This window comes from Falco peregrinus, chromosome 10 (assembly GCF_023634155.1).
Source record: "Falco peregrinus isolate bFalPer1 chromosome 10, bFalPer1.pri, whole genome shotgun sequence".
Taxonomy (NCBI): domain Eukaryota; kingdom Metazoa; phylum Chordata; class Aves; order Falconiformes; family Falconidae; genus Falco; species Falco peregrinus.
Window position 1 is genome coordinate 27540986 of NC_073730.1, and position 15941 is coordinate 27556926.

At 41.3% G+C, this 15941-nt stretch overlaps 1 protein-coding gene across 11 annotated transcripts in view; it reads left to right on the forward strand.

The window, feature by feature from the left end:
* The window catches only part of ELAVL4 (ELAV like RNA binding protein 4), an 83290-nt gene that overhangs the window by 47426 nt on the left and 19923 nt on the right, over positions 1–15941 (forward strand). For all 11 annotated transcript variants that reach the window (XM_055815677.1, XM_027788290.2, XM_013299987.3 and 8 more), the window contains exon 3: positions 15337–15440. In XM_055815677.1, the coding sequence (XP_055671652.1) occupies positions 15337–15440 (104 nt within the window). The remainder of the gene's footprint in view (positions 1–15336; positions 15441–15941) is intronic.

Here is a 15941-nt window from a genome sequence, read left to right on the forward strand (position 1 = left end):
CAGATACAGGGTTATTTATGAGGATTTTCAGTGTCTGCTGACTTTTTTCCATCCTTCAGATCATCTGCATTGAAGATAACTGTCTATCAGGGAAGAGCCAGATGGAACGGCTCTGTTGGTGAAACCCTCTATTTGATGGCAGTCTACCCTTAACCTCCAGTGTTGTCTCTCCTTTTTCCCTTGTTACGCCCTTCCCTCTAGAAGTGCAGACCCTGTGCGGCAGCATTCATGCACAGCTTCTGTCCCTAACCAGTTTCTTTTCTTTCCTTTTAGCCCAAGAAGGACAAGGAGAATGGGGAGGAAAGGAATGAGAGAGTTCCAGGAAAGCTCTGGGAGTTTGGCAGCAGTGTCCATTAACGATGAGCTGGATTCCAGCTGAGGCAGGGTCTTTTGGGGCAGCAGTAGGCAGCACACCAAGAGATACCTGTCAGGGCTCTGAGGCTGACTTTCCCCGCATTCATCTGTTCCCTGCTACTGAAGACCCTCTGCCCTTCAGCCATACCAACAAAGCAGCACGGCTGTGCTGTGGCTGTCACGTCTGCCCATCTCCCCAGTGCCCTTGCTAGACAACTTGTCCAAGAACAAAAGGGACCTCTGTAAAACCAGTCTAAATGGTTTTGGAAGTGGCCTACCTCCTGCTGTCCCTTTTCACAAGACTGCTTTTTTACCAACGCTGCATTAGGAGTTTCTTCTTGGCTTTAAGATGGTGTTTGGTAAACTTGTGACCAGGATTATTTGACCTGCCTGCAGTAGCTGTTTTTCAGTGAGCCAGGAAGTTCTTGCCCCCTTCTCTGTTGCAGAGCTGATCCATCATCATCATCACTTGACTTCCTAGCATACAGGTGCTTTTCTCTACATTTAGAAGAGCCCTGCAAGATCTTCTGCTTGATTTCTGGGAACAGTCAACCTGAGACCTTCAGTTCAGTTGGGATCTGCTGCCCATGGGAGTGTGTCTGTCTTCGGCACTCCTGTCTTTTTCCTCTCTTGTGTTTTCTGCTAGCTCAGTTTATGTGCAGTCCCTATACTGATGAGATAAAGTACCTCTTCAGACTCAATCCACTCGGACCCCATCCTTCAGATCTGCTTTGCTTTTGGGGTTACTCTAACTGACTTGAGCAAGGACCTATTTACATCATCGAGCCAACCTAAGTGAGATGCCATCTGTAGAGAGCCAAGTTCCTTTTGGGATATCTACTGCATGGAGGTCTTGCCTGGCCTTAAATCCTTTCCTTTGCTTCCAGAAAACTGCAGAGGTTCAGTCCTAACGCTTTGAAACTTAAGGTATCATCTTAATTTGACTTCTGGTTGAGGCATTAATTTCTAGTAATGCTATGTTGTTACGTACAAGAACATATGGAGAATGGGGGTTTATCACTGTTTTCTACACCTGCACATCCTTGATGCTGCTTACCATCTCTTCCTTTCTGCTGTTCGAAGGATACTTTCTCTTGCTGCCTGAATTGGGAGTCCAACAGCCTTTGTACACAGCTTACTGGCAATTGCGTGCTTATAGTTAGCACTGATAGCCAACATATTACTGAGAAGGATTTTTGGAAGTTGCTCTGATGCTCAGCCTTTGCCAACAGACAAGCCTACATTTTTGGATTTCAGCAGCATTCTACTTCATGTCCTGTGCTTCATTCCTGGAGTGGTTATTGATAGGGTGTTGCAGCCTCTGACTTTTCAAACCGTTCGTGGTACAGACTGGGTTTTGTTCAGGCCCTTCTGTGCCTCCACATGCCTATTAAGACAGGGTTTGCCCAGGTGCCATGTTTCCCATTTCTCTGATGCCCCAATCTTGTGGTCATTACCATCCCTGTGAGATTTTCTTTCTAAAGAGAAAGAGGGAAAGAAAGCACCATGTCACTGAAGTCCAAGTCCACTTCTTCAACTTTGCTCACTGGCTCTGCTTTGGCTGACTCGCTGCTGGGGTTTCTTAGATACAGCTGTTGTTTTCCATTCTTCCTGAGCCGTATCCATCACTTGATTTTGAAGATGTTCCTACTTGTCCCTGCTAGGAATTTCAGTGCAAGTTACTGGCTTGCAGGTGCTGCTGGAGACAGGATATTGGACTAGGCAGACCTCTGCTCTGACCTAGTAGTGCTGTTCTTAGGACTCTCACAGCATCTGTTTAATCAGTGGAACATATCACCTGGAGGGGAAGAAAACCTGAATGTTTTTATTATTTTTATTCACAAGAGCCCAGACTGTTTTTTTTCCAGTTAGATGTTTTTTAAGTGGTGTTGCAAAAGCAGATGGACAGAAAGCTGTGTCATACTCACCTGCAAGCAAACAAATGGCAGCATTGCCAGTATGATTAATTGTTACTGTACTAGAGGGGCTGCAGTTTTTGTGCTAGAAAGTCTAATGTGCCTGCTGCCCTGTGTGGATAATTGTGCTCAAACGTATTTTAAAGCACCTCAAATTAGGTATCAACAGGCTTCCTGTTCCCTAGGATTCTGTTGGTTACATGTAGGGGGTATTTTGACTTTCCTTGTTGTGAGGATGGGTAGGTAGGGCATGAGAAGATGGGACATGTAACAAGGAGGAAGTATTCTCTAGCAGTTCCTTTTTTAAAGAGTCCTCTGTTCTCCTATGTGCTGTATCTGTGTAATTTCTATTTACCAGTGCATAGCTTTCTCCTATTTCTCTACTTTTTCTTTGAATATTTTCCTGCTCTGGAAGCCACTTTGTCTTAAAACAAAGAGGAAAAAAAAAAAAAAAAACCACAACCAAAAAACCCCCAAACATGAACACCTTGAGAGCTTGCCTGAACAGTTTTCCCCCCTTTATCCTTTCTACTACATTGGAATAGCTGCTTTGTTACCTTAACTTTGTTTACTGGTAGGATTGTGATACTTGCACCAGGTTAGGCATGTTTAGGTGCTTTGCCAAACTGGAAACAAAAGGAAAAATAAATGTATTTTGCCTCTCCTCTGTTTACCACCTACACGTTTAATATTGTGAAGAGCTCTTCTACAAGAGTTGTGTATCAAAATGTGCGCTGGTTTTGGTGGTGGTCAGCCAGCAGGAACGGCTTGTAGTCAAAACAACACATGGTACATTCAGTGCCATACATGTGAATAGTGTCCTATATAGGAGAAGGTGTAGGCTGAAACAGATTAAATATGCCATTTTTAAAAGGAAAATTTTTGCTTCTCAGTCTCAAGAAAATGTGAGGGGTATATTCATGCCAACTTTCTTTTCAACAAAAGTACCAAGAAATTTAAGTGATAGGACTTTGTTGTGTGCACATATTAGTTCTGTTTTCTCCTTGAAGCTGTTTTCTTTTTCATTATTTCTATTACCATCAAGTATCTAAAAGGAGTATTATAAACTTTTAAAGTTTACTTAAATTTCTGCTGTTGTTTTGAAGTTCTTGAAAGTTCTGTCTTAAAGCCAAAGCAAATTTGTTAAGTAGGTTTGCTGCACTCATGAGTATTGATGGATAACGAAATTTTTATGGGTAGCACATTTTGGAATACAATAAAGTGGCTTTACTTTTCTCAGCATCTTTCCAGATGCTGTGTGAAGTAATCTACGTAAATCTAACTATTACAGATTAACCTTCTTAGCTGTCAGGTTGCAGCTTTTATTTATGTTTTTGCTGATCAAATTAAAAATGCTGCAGTCACAGGTTGTGTTGTTAATATTAAATTTTGTATTCCGGTCTGTAATAAATTACTTTCCTCTATGCATTGGAAAAACTGGTTAGTAGAGCTCAAAGAGCTTAATTAGCAGGCTGTTTGAGACAGAATAGGTATTCCGAGTCATTGTTCAGAATTGCTGTGAGTTTCTTAGTGTTGTGGTGGCTTTTGTTTTTTTTTGTTTGACAGAGGCAGAGGTACAAAACCTTAAATGTTGCTGCATTAAATTATTTAATGACAAAATTACCAGGGCTTTTTGAATTTGTAGTCATCCAGGCTTCAGATATTGCTGCTGCAGTGTATTGTTATGCCCTACTTAATATTCTTGTTTTGCAAAACAAACTAATTTTTCTCCAGTTCTATGTGCCTCTGCCATTTCCTTTAGACTGAAAGCATTACTGCCACTACTTGCACATAAAATGCTCCCAGGTTTGAGGATACACTGGATTTTCGTACCTGAGCTGTACCTTTCCTTTCCAGATTCCTCTGCTTGCATAATTCTTCACAGTGAGAGAGCATGTTCTTGGTCTTTAACAAAAAATATCTCTCCTATAAACCAAGCTGCATGTTTCTTTAAGCCACAACTGAGTTTTCACTCTGCCTTTGCAGTTCTCTGATCCATCACAAAGGTGTGAACCCTGGTGAGTGCACAGGCTCTGTTGTGGTTCTGTCCTTCTGCCGTTCTTTTCCCCAGCACTCCACCAACTACCATCATCTTCTAGAACAGTGGGTTTTCTCATGAGATTTTACTTTAGGTGCCTGGAATCACTTTTGTTGACGTTTGGTACGTTTGCACCTAAATTATGCACGTGGTATGGTATAGGATCACTGGGACTGGAACTCACTGGGCCCTGTGGTCCAAGTCTTACCAGTAGAAGAATCGCTTGTTTCCTTTGGTTTGCTTTCAATTTCCGCTCCATTGTTCAGTATTAAATTTTTTTAGGTGCCTTCCACGTTCATCGAAATTTCAAAAGTACTGATGTTTGAGATGGGATGTAGGAAGACTGAAGCGTGTTCCTCCTCCATGACCTACTGATTCACGCTGTTGGAGTGCCTTTTCTCTTTGGTTTCAGACAGTGTATTTTTTTTACCCTCTTAATTTCATCTTCCCTTAATGAGTAACAGTGTTAAGTAGCACACTTTGAACATTTCATCTCTGCTCGTAGTCCTTAGGCATTGGAAGTATCTATAGGCTTTTGCATTTCTTTTTAGTCACAATTTACCCGAAGGACAGCATATTTTAGTGTTTTAAGACGCAAGATTAAAAGTGTCCAGTGTTGCTCCCAAGCCTTAAATCATTGTTGATTTAAAAACCTGGTGGTTGCTGAAATTTGCCTCCAGTTTGTTGCTTTCCTCATTTCCAGTATATCCATTGCTTACTAAGTTGAATACACCCTTTACCATTCTTTCGGTACTGCTGGTCCAGCAATACTGTATCCCCTCCCACTCCTTAATGTGACATCGCACGTTTGGGATGTGAAAGGCTGCCTGCCACATATTGCATCCTTTATGTAATGCAATGACTTCTTTAACTCCTGTTGCTAATTTCTTTTCACACTGCTGCTTACCATTTTTTATCTCTGGTATGTCCTTCGGGTTTTATCTGGGTCTATTTGTTTTCACTTTTTCTAACTGAATATTGTTTTAACTTAGCCTGTTTGTTTCTAATGTCTGCATTCCTCTGTTTAATTCATCTCTTCAGCATTGAATTTACTGTTCCGGATAGACAAGTCATGGCTGTTTCTTGTCCATTCATGCCTGTCCCCAGAACACTAGATTTTTATAGTACAGTCCCTGTTCTGTTCTGGGACAAAGAGGGGAGGAGTGCAGCCATGCTTTTCTCAGAACAGCTGCTGATTCAGAGGCTGTGTGCTCCTTGAAGGAAGGGAGGGAGAAGATAAAAAGAAGGGAAGCAAGAGATGTCAGCTAGATGGGGGAGGAATCCAAATATTTGTTCAGAAATGGAACTTGGTTGTCTTGCGTTATGTCGGGAGCAGTAGCTTCTGGAAACGTACTTAATCAGTTGCTTGCAGTAATATGAACACACTCGTGCTTAAAATCAGTTTTACATTTAAAGAAACCTGATAGAAGCAGGAAAACAAAAGAAGAGGGTAGTACATTCTGTAGCATAAAATGTTCTGTAATATATTCTGTAAGCATAAAATTCTTACAGGGTATCTCCAGCCCAGCATGAATCTCAGTGGTCCAGTGATAAAATTGCTTAGGGTGGGGCAGGTCCAGTTTTAGAGCCTTGCTCTAGTGACTGTGTTACTCTGTCCAAGTAACCCTGGAAATCTTCATGCCTTCAGTTTCTTCTCTCCAAAATAGGAATAAAGTGCTTTCCTCTGTGTTTATGAGGAAAGGTGTGGTACAGAGATAAAGTGCTTCCATGCTGGTAATCGGAACCGCAGAATACTCCAGCCAATTCAGCAGCATTTGTCTCAAACTGCCACTTAAGCTTTGCATGCAGATTAGTCCATGTCCTCAAGTACAGTAATTACACAGCTGACTTTGAAAACTCTGTGTAGTATGCAGGTAAGAGCAAAGTCTTGTTTCAGGTGAAATGCAGAACATCTGAAATGCTAGAAGCCCTTAAGAGACTGTAAGGCACTATCTGCAAGAGTAGGTGTGTTTTATATTGCTGGTATGGTCAAGTTTAAAATGAAGTAATTGCATGTTTTTGAAAGCCCTCCTGAAATTTCTGTGGGAGTAGGATTTTTGAAAGGATCTAGTGGTGCTGGGCAGCAGCAGGTTCTGTCAAAGCACGCTCCATCTTGTTCTGTTTTCTTGGGTGCATGTGTGGGGCTGTTCCAGAATGAGAATCATTAGAGTGTCTAATTCTGAGGGGTAGCAGCTACCGTCAACTGGAATTTCATGTGATGAGAACTGCTACTGCTTAATCATCTCTGAAAATCAAGACATTAAGACACTGTCTTGCATTTAAGGGATTTGTCAAAACTACAGAGGAGGACAAAACTTGCGTAATCTCTGATGCTGCCTGGTGAAGTCACGCTCTCTAACTTGAGGTGCTGGTTGAATGACATTGCTTGTAGTTGGGTTTTGGGGGTCTTGCTTTGTTTTTGAGGCCGCTGTGTTCAGGTCCTGGTGGTTCTCTTCCAAACAGATGCAGAGGTCCAAGGGTTACGGTTACCTCACTAACGCTAATCATTTGAACACTTTAGCTACATTTATAGGATTTGCTTCACGTTTCGGGCAACAGGTTTTTTTTTTATTCCCCTTTTATTTTTCTAGTTATTTTCCTAGGCTTGTTGTCATGGTATCTGGCACTTCCCATTCAGATATTAAAATTGAGTGAGTGGTGTCTGTATGTCTGGTTCATTTTCCCTCTCATCGTCTCCTCAAGGGAGAGTTTTACGTGGGATGTAGCACGCTGTTTGCAAGGGCTTCCTTTGGGGGATTTTTTTAATCATGTAGCAGCGTCTCTGTTGCAGAAGGCCTGGTGCAAAGAAGCCCCTTCCACTTGGACTGGAGTTTATTAAATCCTGTGTGTGTAAAGCTCCCGTGGGAGCTCACTGTGCAACTCGTGACTCCCCATGAGCCCCCCAAAAAGGCCTGTCTCCGCACAAATAAGCCTTTATCCAAGTTTCTCTGGCACTGCCAGAATTAAGGCAGTGATACAAATTTTCTCCCTGCAGATTTCCTATGGGGAGGGCCCAGCCTTTGCTATTTGAGGATCAGGGTTCTGATGCCTTAGGGGAAGAGTTTGCCTGAGGAGTCTTGTCCTGCCTGAGCAGGATTGTGTCAGCATGTACACCTTTACAGGTGCTCCAGCTGCAGCTAGGCTCCAGCCTGTGCAACACAGGGGTTTTTCCCAAGGCTTATTTTAATAAGATTTGCTTACTTATTTGTTATGAAGCCACGAACATGTTTTTTAGGAAGGGATCTGTGGCAGGAGTATCCCAGCACAAGTCTGGAACCTGCCTGTCTCTCTGGTAGGACCTTAAGAAGATGAATCTACTGACAAAAATTTTGCTGCTGGCTGGTTTTAACCAAGGATAAGTCATGCTGTTTAATTGTAGGTGCACTGTAGCATCGAAGTGTATCTGGGGCGCTAGATTGGATCACATTTAAATACAGCTGACTCTTCCTAATCCAGAAGGTAGATCTTCTCAAAAGAACAAGGGTACTCAAAATACAGAATTTGATGGAAGGTTCCCAAACAAAACCAGAACCCAGTCACCTTCCTGCAAAAGGCAGAAACTAAGCTATTTAGTTCTCATACTTCTCTTGTGTCTGTTTTGAGAAATACTGTGCATTTTCCCCTAAATTCCTGCAAAAGTGACAGTTATATTGTAATAGGAGGATGCTTTCTTGCTATTCATAAGCAACACATACTTAACAAATCCTAGTCTGTACAAATATAAGGAATCTAGTCTAAATAAGCTATAGACTAAACGGATGCTGTGGTAGAGGTGCACTAAGTACAGAACAGGTTACTTTCATAGCCTGATTACAGTGAATTGTGACAGCAGTAGCCTTAGCTTAATTGTTTGGTACTAGGAGCGCTGTGCTCAGAGGCTGCTTCCTTCCTGGTTTCCTTCTCCTGTAACTGCAGTGTGCATCACTGGGGTGACAGCAGGTGCTTCTCCTTGATAAAGGGATGGAGGATGAATGAGACTGATGTTACTGGTATAAAAAAAAGCATCAGACAAGGAGCAGAGTTTAAACCGGTCTCATGAGCAGATCTCATTTTCCCTTGATCTGAATCATCTCTCCAGCTTACCTCTTTTTTTTTTTTTTTTTTTAGGTAAACAGCTCTATTTGTTGGTAACTGTCATAGGGGAAAGGAGGGGAAAAAAAAAAGGCAGGCTATTCACATTGACCCTCTTTGTACATTTTGAATGTGTCTTCTCAAGGGTATTTATGTAACCTTCTCCGAAAGCTCTTCCTTCATACAGCTTTCATATGAGTTTGTCATTCTTTGTCCTTCCAGGAGTGTGTTTAAAACACTTCTGAAATGGTTTGGAGGTTCACAGGTTGTGCTCTGAAATGGGACTACCAGCTGGAGCAGGGCTTACTTTGAAAATCAGTAAGTCTCTCCTGCTACTGTTACTTAGAAAGCAGAAAGCGTGGCAAGTCTTTCTCTTGCCCCTCTCTTGCTTGCTGCTTTCCTTGCCAGTCACTGTATTGTAGGTGGTATTTATTAGGGGCATCCACAGTTTATAGGTATCATTGGGGAAGGCTGAAGAGCATGGAAGGTCTGCTTGGAATAGTCACAGGTGGACAGCAAGTTGACCTCAGCAGCTTTGATAGAGAGAAGCTCACCCTGGCACCAGTTTCTTCCCTAAACACTTGCCGAAGTTGGAACAGGCAGAAATTGGAGCCAGAAGGCTCAGAGAATTCATGGTGAACCTTTATTTATGTTTTGGTCCCAAACCCGGAGTGACTGAAGGCTGTTACTGTCTGACGGCTTCTGCCTGGCTAATATGAGATGAGCTGTCAGATGTGGCCTACTTCTGAAGGAAGGGATTGTGTCAGAAAAGCATCGGCGCTCAGTGGCGTTCATGTTATGACTGTCAGGTGAGCAGCTTTAGGTTTTACATTTGGGCAGGGGACAACAAAACCGCAATTAAGGCAGTTTGCATTGTTGCTGTCCTGTTCTGCGCTTGTTTTTGCATGACTGTTCACAGTGGGTCCCAGAGTCCTTTGATGTGACTTTGCATTCTGGAGTAATTTTTTTTTTCCAAGGAAAAAGGATATTTAAAAAACTTTTTCTAGCTCAATCAGTCATAGGTGAGCAATTCAAAGTTGTACTCCTCTATAAGTGGCTTCTAGAAAAGTTTCCAGCAATAGGAAGGCTTCAAATTAGTCTGAGAAAAGTAGTTAACTTCTGCTTCCCTTGTGGGAATGATGGCAGCAGGAGCTGTATGGAGAACAACCAGCAGGAACAGTGTGTGTGTGTAGAGCTTCAGAGTGGAAGAGATGATTGAGCACTTAACACATCTCACCAAAACCTTTCCTGGATTAGTTCCTCTTGAGCTAGAGCATAGCTTTCAGAAAAAAAAATTCAGAAATTTCAATTGTCAGCTGACAAAATGGTTGGTAGGTAGTAAAAATAATCTGTTACTTTCATTGTCAAAAACAGGACAAATGCCTTTTCCCGGGAAAACAGCATTTGCTTTATTTCTAGCCTGCTTTCTCTTGTTTCAGCTACCCAGCAGTGGGACTTGGGATACATAACTCCATGTTTTATCTGCTGGACAGGCAACAAAAAAAGATACCTGTACTTCAGATGAGTGTTAATGTAGTACTGTTAAGGTTCATCTTAACCTTTTTTTGATCAGGTAGACAGATTTACCCCCATCTTTCAATTGAAAGTGCTGCAGTTTATTCTTGTGGCACCAGCGCCAAGGCATTGCTGTCTTTCTTGAAGCACGTACACCAGGACTGGGCACGGCGCTTCGGCAGCAAAGCACACAGCCAGATGAGAAGCAGCAATTTTTCTTTCCCTCTTTGAGTGTGTGTGGCTTTTATGCAGCATTTGGCATAACCCTTTTGGCAGCATTGCAAGCTTGAGATGTGGTTGATTATCTGTCATTCTTTATCAGAGTCCTTCATTTCCCATTTGGAAAATATGCTGCAGTTAACTTGGCTTGTTGGGCTGTAATCTTGGGTTTGTCCTATCTAAATGTACGTATTTGTCATTTACTGACGAGCTTAAGTTGCTTTGCACCTTCGCTCTGTCCTCTTTGTTCTTATCCTCTCACCCTGTCTTTCTGCAGTCGATTACCTTCAGGAGCAAGGAGTTTGGGTTTTTTCCACTCATCAATGGAAATAAACAGTGTAGGGCCTAGTAGATCTGTTTCCTGAGATAGACCTGTAGGAAAACATATTTCTGGTTATTTCCTATTCACAATTCTCAGTTAGAGATCTGTTGGCTGATTTATATTTTTTTTAATCCATTTAATGTGTGCCATGTTAATTTCGCTTTGGTCAATTAATAAGCAGTACCAAATCAAGTGCTTTATAGAAGACCAAGTATATCAATGCTATTAAATCGACATTCTTAAAATTTATAAGTCAAACATGTAATCTCATCAAGAAGGATGTCAGTTTAGTTTGACAGAATCTATTTTCTGTAGACCTAATTTGATTTACATTGATTTTATTACCCCTCTCTAATTCTTTATTATTAGAGTCCAGTATCAAATATTCTGTAATTTTGCCTTGCTCAGCATTAGACTGATGGACCTGTAATTACTCGGTCATCCAGTCTTCCCTTTCTGAATTTAGTGCAAAATTGTCTTTCCTCCAGGCTCCTAGAATTTGTTCAGTGCTGTGAGAACTGCTGACAATCACAAGAGAGCTATTTGCCCATTTCTTTGGAGTCTATTCTATGCAAATAATCCAGATCATCTCATTTAAACATGTATAATTTTAGGACCTCCTGTTTAACATCCACCTGGGTTGCTAGTTAGTACTTTATAGAGCTTCTTCAGGTATACATAACACATCTGTTTTCTCTGTACTATTCCCTGTTACTATTAGTATCTGTTGATGAGTCAGCATGAGTCTTAAGGGATCTTTGTTCATAATCTGGAAGAAAAAAAAAAAAGCTTTTGTTATTCCAACCTTTACTAACCAGAAGGGTTTTTTCTGGGGTTTTTTTGTTTATTTCCTATTACTTTTCTGTTCTAGCTTACATTGGTTCTTAATCTCTTAATATCTCTTAATTTAAATACGGAATTGCCCTGATGAGACTGGCTTACAAAGGAAGTAAAAGCAGGTGCAGGTCTAACTGGCATCGCCTTTTTCATAGTTGCAGGTTTTTGCATTTACAGGTAAATATTATAAAAAGGGTGTATTGATTTCTCTATATTCTTTCTTACAGTTTGTTTTAATCTTTGTGATTTTCAGCTCTGAAATGGAGCCCTTTATGTATGTTACCAGCTTGGGCTTGGCTCTGCATATGGGTGGGTTGTTTTAAGACTGTCAAGTCCTTGATAATTTTTAACCCTGTTACTGCGCACTTCTAGATCTGGTCTTTACCAGATAGTAGGAGGTCCACTACGCCTTTTCTGCAAGCTAGATAAAACATTCAGAAAGAGCAATGGTAATAGTGATATAACAAGGTGTTGGTTTACTATCATCCAGAAATAATCTCTTGCCTGCCCTACTGAATCGCAGCATGCAATGAAGTACTGGATTCCAAAACGCAGAAAATATTTACTATTTACGGTGCTGTTCCTGGGAAGTGTAGCATGGGAATGAACTTCAGTGTCTGTGTGGGATCCCACTGAGAGGTCCAGCTGCTTGCTTCATGCTGCCAGATTGCGTCCAAAGCAATGTTACCCTTTTCGAGTAGGTGCAGGGGGAGAGTACACGATAGGGGGAAAAAAAAAGTTCATACTGCTTCACCACATTCTGAAAAAAATCTTTCTCTTCTTTCTCTACTAGTAAAGATTTTTATTTTTTAGTATCTAGATACTGTGTTTTGTCTGACGTAAGGTGTATTGCTCTTGAGAGTAATTTGAAAATAATATTTGTAGCAGGAAGTATTGTATTTTTAGTTTCTTAGCTGTAAATGTTTAGCACACTAAAACTTTATGATATCTGCCAGCAGTTGTAAAGCTTTTTCACAAAACGTGGGGTTTTTTCAGAGTTTACTTTCTCTTCGGTTTTTTGAGCTGGGGGGGGGGGGGGGGAGCTATCTTCATTCAGTGATGGTGTTTAGGGGAGATGCTTGAAAACACAAAAGAAACCAAAAAAAATATACCCCTGATGTAGCAAGCTTTTAGCAGAAAGATGCTCTCCCTTCAGCTTCACTGGTACAATATGAGTCATATGGCCGAAGGCAGCAACAGGAGTTTGCTGATTGAAACCACTGCACCACGATTTCTGTGGTCTGCAAAGGGTGTGGGGTTTGAGGTTTCTTAAGATAAAACATGTTTTTGTTGAATTAGCAGAAATTCAGTGCTCAAAATGCCCAGTAGACCCACCCTTGTTGTGAGACTGTAATACAGCGAATATAGCAATTAATATATTTGATATGAAATCTTAACCAACAGCTTACGAGTAACAGGCCTTAAACTGTATTACAAGTTTTGTATATAGTCCTGAACATCACAAAATATACTAACAAGAAGAAATCATGTTTCTGTGTGCTTATTCTTCTAAGCGAAAATGTATGACAGTGTAATTATTTTCTTTAAGCCCAGTTCTGCAGACAGGCATGGAGACGGCTTTGTGTTAGTACTCCTTATACCTCACCTTGGAGAAAATACTTGTTTGTTTCCAGTTGGTGGTGAGAAAGATGATAGCTAAATAACTTGAATAATGTTACTGGAGAACTCCAAGGAAAAGAGTGAATGGTCTATGAGATTTTTGTATCATGATTTTGCTGTTATTTCCCTTTCCTACAGTTTGTGTTGTCTAGGCATTTGTTATCCATGGTTTTGTCCTTGCAGAAGTATTGACGGGGAGAAGGTTCCTCTGAGAGACTATTAAAAATCATCGTACATATTGTAGAGATTGGTCAGACCATGTTCCTTGAGAGTAACAGTGGCTGGACATGGAAGCCTGTGTTCAGGCAGACTGACATAAACCCCAGGGCCTTGCGTCAGCGACTCCTGTTACCTGCGTGCCTCTGAAGGTTCATGGGTGGTTAATGTGGAAAGTAGCGACACAAACTTGGGTTTTCTAAGCCCTCATCCTTCCTCCATAAAAAGTGGTTTGTCTCCTAGAGAATGGCTTCCTTCTGCCTAGAACTGTTGAGGGTTAAATATATTAAGGATTTGATGTGTTCAGAGGCACAGGGATTGGGGCTGTATAAAATCTCAGGTAGGCAAGAAGAGGAAGGTACAGCACAGGAAGTATCTTCATAGTATTTCTGCTCCAGACTTCGTGCTCAGTCAGATTTCGGCTCATTCTTTGTTAATGTCGTGTAACTAGGGTAAGAATATTTTTGTTGAGATTAATTCAGCTTTCTGGGAAGACTAGATATGTTTTTATACATTTTTTTTCTGAAGTTAAATTGATTGGATGGAATTGCTCCCTGGATATATATGTAGGTTAAAAAAGCCATTTCTAATCCTTACGCCTGCATGTGGGCATTTTAAGCATGAACTGTGGTGTTTCCATGGATTTTTAAGGTCTTTTATTGCATAGTTAGCAGCTTTTAATGCTTTGAACTGATTTTGTAAGACAGAAGCGCTCCCTGTATTTGTGTTACAGCAAATGCTGTATTTTTGGTGGCGTCTGACTTTGAGAAACACACAGATGCTTTTTTGTAGTCCAGGAGACAAAGAAACAAAGCTTTGTGCTTGGGAGGCAGGATCTGTGCCTCCAGGGTACATCAAGGCACTTGGTGTGCAGCTGCTCTCCCAACCTCCGCTTGCTCCTGGTGAGCAGGAGCTGGATTGCTATTTGCTGCTCCTGCAGATAGAAATCTTCATCCACAAGTGCTGTCCCCCTCCCTGGGAGGGATGAGAAGCATGGTTGAAATAAAGGACCACTTGCCTGCCTGCTCAGGCTCGCTTGTTACTGAAATTTTGATTATCTGTGTGTGTTTCTAAGTGTATGTGCCTCACCAAAAAAAAAAAAAAAAAAAAAAAAAAAAAAAAAAAAACCCAAAAAAAACCCCCACCAAACCAAGCACACACAAAAAACCCCCACCAAATGTATAAGAATTGCTTTGTTTTCCAAATCTGCAAAATAACTTCAGTAGGAGGCTCAAGAAGGAAAGGATCTGGAAGGGGCTGTCTGTCACGTTGCATTAATAGATTTGATGCTGCAAAAATGCTGTTTGGGAATTGGGAAAAGGTCCCTCTCTGGTGTGGGTGTTCGCAGCCCGTTGCAGACCCACAGCTCTGCCCTTGTGCTGTGTGCGGGAGTATCTGTAGTGCTACCAGTACGGCCTCTCGAGCTCCGTATTACTTTACCCGGTTAATAACCCGGTCTCCTCTTTCTACTGCAAATGCAAACACGGATCTTGCTAGTAAAACAGAAGCTGTTGAAATGATTTTGGCTGCTAAAGTGGGCTCCTGCCATCCCGTGCGCAGCGGCAGTTGGTGTACTGTTTTGGTTTTGCCGTCATCTCTAGTACACAGAGGAAAGCTTTAATGCGGTCTCTGACTCTACTGCGATTTGATCTGTCCTTTCTCTTCCCATTTACTGGCTGCTCACCGAGCAATAAAACAAGACGTAAAGATGGTTGTCTGTTTCTCAGTCAGCTGCTTCAAGGTTAATGTTAAAACACCATTTCCTGATTTTTGTGTTTTAAGCACTTACAAACAACAGCAGAAAAATTGGGGGGTGGGGGGATCGTTTTTAGGAGGTGGCCTCATCACTGCTTTGCCAGGTCAGCCATCACATTTATTAGGAATTCAGCACAAAACTATTACACGGTTCTGCTGCTGTCAAGCCTCATACACATGCTTTTTGGTAAACTCCTGGGGAGGGCAGGGTGGGGGGTTGCTGCTTCTTGTTTTTGAAGCAGGCTCTTCAGAGCAGCATTTTAAAATGTTTGTTTGCTTCCACTGTATTAATGAAATAATGAAGTGGTGAAGAACGGCATAGAGACCATAGGGGAAAGCAGGGATGGAATGAACAGTGCAAGAAAATTGTGTTCCCACTCTTGGAAGCTTTTCCTGTGCTTTAAAAAAAAAAACCAAAAAAAAAAAAACACATCAACACTGAGGCCTTTTTTTTCTTTCTTGTGTTTCAACAGGGCAGAGTTTAGGGTATGGATTCGTTAACTATATTGATCCAAAGGATGCAGAGAAAGCCATTAACACTTTAAATGGACTCAGACTCCAGACCAAAACCATAAAGGTAAGACAACACAAAACGCCTTTTGCACAATTCAGGAAGTGGTGAAAGTAGTTGAAACGGTTTCTGGCAATTTCATCACTATTTTAGTCTCCATTGTAAGGGGGCTAACGAGCTCCTCCTTGGAACAATGGGAGGACATGCAGGAGATGAAATCTCTCTTCTCTCAAATTGATGCTATTGTTAAAGGGAGGAAAGTAGCAGGAAGCTCCCTAAAGCATTGCAGTGAGGCTTAAATGTAGAATAAAACAGCCATAGTGATAGTTATCCATAAACAGGTGAAGTACCTGACGGTGTATTCATAAGGTAGAGGTTTTCTTATGTTTTAATAGGAAATACCTTGACATGGAGCTCTCTTTTAGTGACACTCATGTCATTATCAGGTGTTGAAAGTATGTTTGTCTCAAGTTAGAATATGTCATTCTCCAAAAAACAAACAAACAAAAAAAATGCACCACATTTCTTCTCAGTTTCCACATCCTTAGTTTGATTTAATCTTTTAAA